General features: G+C 47.3%; 1 protein-coding gene across 1 annotated transcript; it reads left to right on the top strand.

The window, feature by feature from the left end:
• Nucleotides 1-1,322: 1,322 nt before the first annotated feature.
• LOC119376827 (uncharacterized protein K02A2.6-like) lies at nt 1,323-7,214 on the top strand. The gene is made up of 3 exons (XM_037646523.1): nt 1,323-3,555; nt 4,627-5,006; nt 7,179-7,214. Exons 1-3 carry the CDS (start codon nt 1,323-1,325, stop codon nt 7,212-7,214), a joined length of 2,649 nt encoding a protein of 882 aa, XP_037502451.1.
• The last annotated feature ends 249 nt before the right edge of the window (nt 7,215-7,463 follow it).

Genomic DNA, 7,463 nt, shown 5'->3' on the forward strand with positions numbered 1-7,463 from the left:
GGCTTTCGTAGTGAAGATTTTCCTCTAGCGTTACTGCTTAGAAAGCTCTGTTAATTGCCGAGCTTTGCGGATGGAAAAAATATTATGACGTGCTCCATATGGTTCCGTACAATACTGCGCTAATTTGAGACGGGTAGTGCCTATGCCTAATTTTTCAATATTTGATGCCTTTTATCTGCAACACCCTCTATGTCGGTCGCCGGCAAATCAATACAATGCAAGGCATACGACGTACAGGCGTGAACATAAGTATACGGACCACGGGATCGCGTGCCAAAATGCATCGCCGAGCCATCTGCCGGCCCAGCGACTGCTGTCGAGAGCACCACTGAAGCAGCGGTGAGCATGCACGTCCCGTCATATCAAGTGGCCTCTCTTCTCGCTTGTCTGACGTGGTTAAGAGCGCTCGTAGACAAAACATCGACTGGGTGTCGCTTGCTTTGCTCCATCGCATCTGTGCCGTTGTTTTCCGTAGCTGCTGCGGCGGGGCCGGCTCGAGCAAATGGCACCCATCGCTTTTCGCATTAGTGAATTACCCTAACTAAGCATAACTAACATTATCTAACGTAGTAAGGTCAAGCATAATTGAATAAGTTTCCTGCTGACCCCGCATGGCATCACCAGAAAACTCAGCCCAACTTGCCTTAGCCTCGTTAAGCCATGTTCAGCTTAGAGGAACCTAGTTAAGCCATGGCAAGTACAGCCAAACCTAATTAAGCCTAGCTAAGCATGGTATCACCTAATAAAGCCAAGCATAAGAAAGTTTAACAAAGCTAACCTTAGTAAGCCTTGCCCAGCTTGCCGTTGCCATGTTAAGCCAAGTTACGCTTAGATGAGCTCGGTTGAGTCAAGGTAAGTATAGCCAAATGTAATTAAGCATATATGAACATGGTATAGCCTAATTAGGTCGAGTATGATTGTCTAAATAAGTCATGCCCAATTCTGGCCAATATATCCAAGTCAAATTCCCCATGAGTCCAGAGAAGCCAAGCTCAGGAAGACGCTAATTACTCCTGACCGAGGCCAGCCTTACTAAGCTCAATAAACATTATTTATGGCTCATTAGTGTTGTAGATGCTGCCATCTAGAAAAAGCCAGGCGAAGCTGGGGACAGCGTGTGCTCGAGGTGCGCGTGGCGCGTGGCTTGGCTCCTAGGCTAGAACACCGTTTGGAATAAACCATGGCTACGTAACTCAGCCTCCTGCCTTCTCGCTCGTCCCTGACGACTTCAACATGGTGTCAGAAGAACAGGTGCTACCAGTGGACATCGGCTTCTAGTCATCATCCTTGCGAAGGACGCCGCAAGCAAGAAAGCAACGGTCATGGCGTCATTCGTTATTCAAGCGCCGGACGCCTTCAACTTTTCGTCGCCGAACGAGTGGCCGAAGTGGAAACAGCGCTTTGAACGTTTCCGAACCTCTTCAGGCTTGTGCGTGAAGCCCGAGCAACATCAAGTAGACGCCCTACTCTACATCATGGGTGAGGAAGCCGAGGAAATCTACGCCACCTTCGCTTTATCTGAAGAGAACTCCAAGAAATTCGACGCCGTCATGGAGCAGTTTGACAAGTATTTTATTCCGCGACGCAACGTAATCTTCGAACGAGCCAGATTCAACACCAGACTGCAACAAGATGGTGAGTCGGCCGAAGATTTCGTCACTGCGCTTCACACGCTTTCGAAAGATTGCGAGTTCGGAGCTCTTCGAGAGGAGTTCGTGCGCGGCTCCCTCGTGGTTGGGATAAAAGACAAGCAGCTATCCGCCAGGTTACAGCTCGACGCAGAGCTCACACTACAAAAGGCTCTCGATTCCGTCCGCCAGATCGAGAGTGTCCATAAGCAACACGCGGAGCTACACCAGGAAGGGCCATCTTTGAACAAAGTTGCATCCGGTGCGCAGACCAGTCGACGTGCTTCAATGCAAGACAAAAGTGGCAGTTATCTACGCGGGGCAAGCAAGCCATCTTCATCCTCCGGTAAAAACAGAGAGCAGAAACCGTGCCGTTGGTGTGGTCAAGAGCGTCACCCTCGCACTCTCTGCCCAGCACGCTCGGAAGTCTGCAGGAATTGCCGGAAGAAAGGTCACTATGCCTCCGTATGCATGTCGCGACGCCTCCATTTTGTCGAAACCGAGCACGGAACTTTAGAAGTAGGATTTCTTGGAGCAGTCAAGACGACGGATGCTGGAAACTGGGAAGCAACAGTCTTGGTTCAAGGCCAGCCAGTAGACTTCAAAATTGACACTGGTGGCGACGAAACCGTCCTCCCGACGCACGTATTCCAGACGCTCAAGGACAGGCCGCTTCTATCAGCTCCTCCTCGTCAGCTGCATGGCCCACATGGAAAGCTTCTTCCAGCAGCAGGAGTGGCACAACTCCAGCTCATCTACCGCAACCACGCGACTACACAGGAGATATACGTCCTACATCAGATCTGCACTCCGTTGCTAGGCAAGCCAGCCATCAAAAAGCTACAGATGCTGACCTTCGTAAACGCCATTGCCGACAAAGTGAACCCGAAAGAAGAATTTCCAGCGGTGTTCCAAGGACTCGGCAAGCTGCTCAAGGAACACAGGATTCAGCTTCAACCAGGAGCAAAACCTTTCGCACTCAGCTCCCCGAGGCGCATCCCAATTCCATTGTACGAGAAGACAAAGTTGGAACTTCAAAGGATGCAGAAACTCGGTGTCATATCACCTGTTGATGAGCCGACCGAGTGGTGTGCACCAATGGTAGTCGTCCCAAAGCCCTCCGGAGACGTGAGAATATGCGTCGACTTTACAGAGCTGAACCGCCACGTTCTCAGAAAATGGCATCCTGTTCCTTCCGTGGAGCACACTCTCGGACTTCTTCATGGAGCTAAGGTGTTCTCCAAACTCGATGCCAACTCTGGATTTTGGCAAATTCTACTTTGTGAAGAATCAAGGAAACTCACCACCTTCATCTCACCTTTTGGGCGCTTCTACTTCAACCGACTACCATTTGGCATTGCGTCAGCTCCTGAACACTTCCAGAAGCAGAAGGCGTACATTTTACAAGGCATCAGTCGAGTTGTCTGTCACATGGACGACATCCTCATCTGTGGTTCCAACAGCCATGAGCACAATGAGACACTCCGAAACGTGCTGCAGGCACTTGCAAAGGCTGGAGTGACACTGAACGACAGCAAGTGCGTGTTTAATGTTCAACGCCTTACATTCCTTGGACACTGGCTCGATGAAGACGGAATAAGACCCGAAGAAAAGAAGGCTGAAGCCATACTGAAAATGGAGAGTCCCAAAAGTAGGACCGAGCTGCAGAGAGTTCTCAGAATGGCAACATACCTTGCGAGATTCGTTACCAATCTCTCTGATATTCTGCAGCCACTCACACTACTGTTGTCAAAAAAGCAAGAATTTGCTTGGAGTGCTCCACAAGAGCAGGCATTCAACATGTGGAAGTCGGTGCTCTCATCTCGTCCTGTCCTTGGAGTCTACGACCCATCAAAAGAAACAGTCATAACCGCCGACGCATCATCCTTCGGACTGGGAGCATTAATCCGGCAGAAGCAAACGAATGGCAAGTTTTATATCATCGCTTATGCCTCGAGGTTGCTCTTAGAAACCGAGAAGCGTTGCGCTCAGATGGAAAACGAGGCTCTTGCTTTAGTCTGGGCATGCGATAAATTCAGCGATTACCTTGTTGGCAAGCTGTTCAAGCTTGAGACGGATCACAAGCCGTTGGTTCCAATCTTCACTTCGAAGAGTCTTGACGACTTGACGCCTAGATTACAGCGGCTAAATATGAGAATGATGCGGTATCGATATGAGGTTGCATACGTTCCAGGCAAAGAACTTCTAGCAGCAGGTGCACTTTCGAGAGCGCCTCTGCGAGAGACGGGAGACAGCGAGCTCAAAGAAAGCGTTGAAGCTTTCCTGCGCTCTATGACAACCTCTATTCCCATAAAGCAACATTGCTTACAATGGTTAAAGGCATCCCAACAAGCAGACCCTGTTTGCACACAACTTCGTCTGCTGTGCGAGAAAGAATGGCCTTCCAGGAGAGACTTAGGACTTGACCTAAAACCCTTCTACGACCACCGACACCAGCTCACTGTCGAGAATGATTTACTCCTCTACGCCTCGCGAGTTGTCGTCCCCGACTCATGCCGAAAAGAAATCCTACGACTCTTGCACGAAGGACACTTTGGCATAACAAAGACATTTGCTCGAGCCAGAGACTGTGTCTGGTGGCCCACCATAGGATCTGACGTCTCGTCCCTGGTGAAGCGATGTCAGCAATGCATCGAAACAAGAGTCAAGCGGAAAATGCCACTAATAAGCTCCGAATTCCCTGAGAGGCCTTGGCAACGCATTTCGATGGATTTGTTTCACTTCAAGAACCAGTGGTGGTTGATAGCTACAGACTATTATTCAAGATACCCCGAACTAGTTCGACTTGAGAAGCTCACTTCCGCAGCCGTAGTCAACCACTGCAAGTAAGTTTTTGCACGCCACGGAATTCCCGAGGAAGTGGTTTCCGACAATGGCCCGCAGTTTTCGTCGACTGAGTTTTCACTCTTCGCCCAAGACTATGGTTTCAAGCACATTACATCTAGCCCTCACTATCCTCAAAGTAATGTACTTGCAGAGGCTGCAGTGAAAAGCATCAAGACATCCATGACGAAGACCAAGGACACTTACCTGACACTTCTAGCTTACAGGTCGACTCCTTTGAAGAATGGATATAGCCCTGCCGAACTGCTCATGGGTCGTCGGCTGAGATACAGCCTTCCTCTTTGTTCCACCAAGCTGACACCCCAATTGCCAGATCAAGGCAGCCTTCGGAATTTTGAGGAAAGATACAGAAAACGTCAAAGGAAAGACTTCGACAGACGTCACGGAGTCCGCGACTTGCCGGAACTTCATTATGGAGATGCCGTGTGGGTGACAGACCTCAAGAGCAAAGGGGCAGTACAAGCTCCAGCCGATGAGTCTCGATCTTATTGGGTCAACACCGACACTGGTGCTGTACGTAGAAACCGGACGCAGCTAGTTCCGTATTCCTGAAGTCACAACAACGCAGATAGCGCCAGTACCAGTGATTGTGCTATAGACACTCGCTCGCGTTGCCAGGACACTTCCCACGGGCATACCAGAAGTGGCAGGTGCGTGAAGCCGCCTGCTGCAGCGAACTTCGCTTGATTGCATTGGGAGATGTTGTAGACGCTGCCATCTAGAAAAAGCCAGGCGAAGCTGGGGACAGCGTGTGGTCCAGGTGCGCGTGGCGCGTGGCTTGGCTCCTAGGCTAGAACGCCGTTTGGAATAAACCTGTGTCCACGTAACTCAGCCTTCTGCCTTCTCGCTCGTCCCTGACGACTTCAACAATTAGCACTAATACCAACTAGAACTAATAAGTAGCCCGAAATCGAACCAAACCTATCCTAGATACCAGAGTTTCATGTTGCATGTTTATACTAATTTCTTGTAATTAAGCTAATTAAGCGGAACCAATGTAAGTAAAAATAAATCTGATTAAGCATAGTTGAGCATGGCATCGCCTAATCAATCTGAGCATAATTAAACTCAATTAGGCCGCATCAAATTAATCCAGACTAATGCATGTAATGCAAGTCGAATTCCTAATGAACCTAGTGAAGCCAAGCTCACGAAGATGCTAATTCTCACTGACTGAGCCGAGCGCAATTAGGCTCGATTAAGCCTCGTTCACGCTAATTAGTCTAATATAATTGGGATGGTTAAAGTTGTGTAAAATCCAACCAAACACCCGAAATACTTGAGTTTATTCAGATTTCTTTAAACAGATTTGTCAATGCTTAATCACTGCTTAATCAGATTTCAATCAATGCTTAATCAAATTTGTCAATGAATAATGCTGAATCAATGCTTTATTAGATTTGTCTATACTTAGGGTTACAAGTCACATGAAACTCAGGTATCTCCGTTGTGTTCGGTTCGATCTCACACAACCTATATAGTGAGTCGTAATTATTCTTAGTCTTAATTAGCTCAAAGGAGGCGTAATTCAGCTTAATTACTCTCGACTCGGTCAGTGAGAATTAGCATCTTCGTCAGCTTGGCTTGCCTAGCTTCATTGGGAATTCTAGTTGCATTGCATGCATTAGTATGGATTACTTAGATGCGGCCTAATTGAATTTAATTATTCTCGGATTGATTAACCGTTACCATGCTCAACTATGCTTGATCAGATTTATTTCTACTTACATTGGTTCCGCTTAATTAGGTTAATCCGAAGAAATTAGCATAAATATGAAACATGAAACTCTGGTATCTAGTTTGGTTCGATTTCAGGCTACTTATTAGTCCTAATTGGTATTAGGCCTAATTAGCAATAAATAAAGTTTACTGAGCTTAGTAAGGCTTATCTCGGTCAGGAGTAATTAGCACCTTCCTGAGCTTGGCTTCTCTGGACTCATGGGGAATTTGACTTGGATTGATTGGCCAGAATTGGGCAAGACTTATTTAGACAACCATGCTCGGCTGAATTAGGATATGCCATGCTCATATATGCTTAATTACATTTTGGCGATACTTACCTTCACTCAACTGGGCTCATTTAAGCGGAACTTGGCTTAACATGGCAACGGCAAGCTCGGCTAGGCTTAATAATGTTGGCTTACTCAAAATTCCTTATGCTTGGCTTTATGTTGGCTTACTCAAAATTCCTTATGCTTGGCTTTATTAGGCGATACCAGGCTTAGCTAGGCTTAATTAGGTTCGGCTTTACTTACCATGGTTTAGCTAGGTTCATCTAAGCTTAACATGGCTTGACGAGGCTAAGGCAAGTTGGGTCTATGGAAGCCATGCTAACAGATGATTCATTGCGCGTGTGGATCACATGGGCCTCATAGATTTCCCTGCTGCACTGGTTCTGCTCAAGAAAGAGCGTGATTATCTAGACCATTGAATGTAATCTTCGCGCATGTAAAACAGCTATCATCACATATTTTTGTCATTGTATTCCTTTTTCCTAGAGTATATATTCCGCTGCGGCGAAAAAAAGTCGTTTTCAGTCAGCGCTTGGTCCTGTCCTTTCTTTCCTTGTCCCGTTGTGGCGCTGATTATCCGTAGTTCAGTATGTACCAACAAGCCCGCATTAACACTCTGTATCAGTTTATATCCGAGGGCGATTATCAATGTCCTGTTCTGGCTTCTTTCTAGGCCTACCAAGACCTGCAGGCCTGCCGAGACCACTGACACGCATGTAGGGGCCCCGACGTACATCGGTATGACCAATGGAAAGCACTCTTTTTCAAATAGTATTCCGTGATGTGGCATAGACCCACAGATTAATAACTCTGTGAGGGCATTCATTAAATGTTGGTTATCAGAATGGGTCCATCACTTAGCCTCGACTGCATTCTGTGAAATTAGCCCGGAAAGCTTCCGTCTAAAATGTAGCTGTTTTAGAGAATGCCAATTTAGGATGTGTTTTGAAGAGTTTCT

The sequence above is a fragment of the Rhipicephalus sanguineus genome, unplaced genomic scaffold (genome assembly GCF_013339695.2).
Source record: "Rhipicephalus sanguineus isolate Rsan-2018 unplaced genomic scaffold, BIME_Rsan_1.4 Seq2391, whole genome shotgun sequence".
NCBI lineage: Eukaryota > Metazoa > Arthropoda > Arachnida > Ixodida > Ixodidae > Rhipicephalus > Rhipicephalus sanguineus.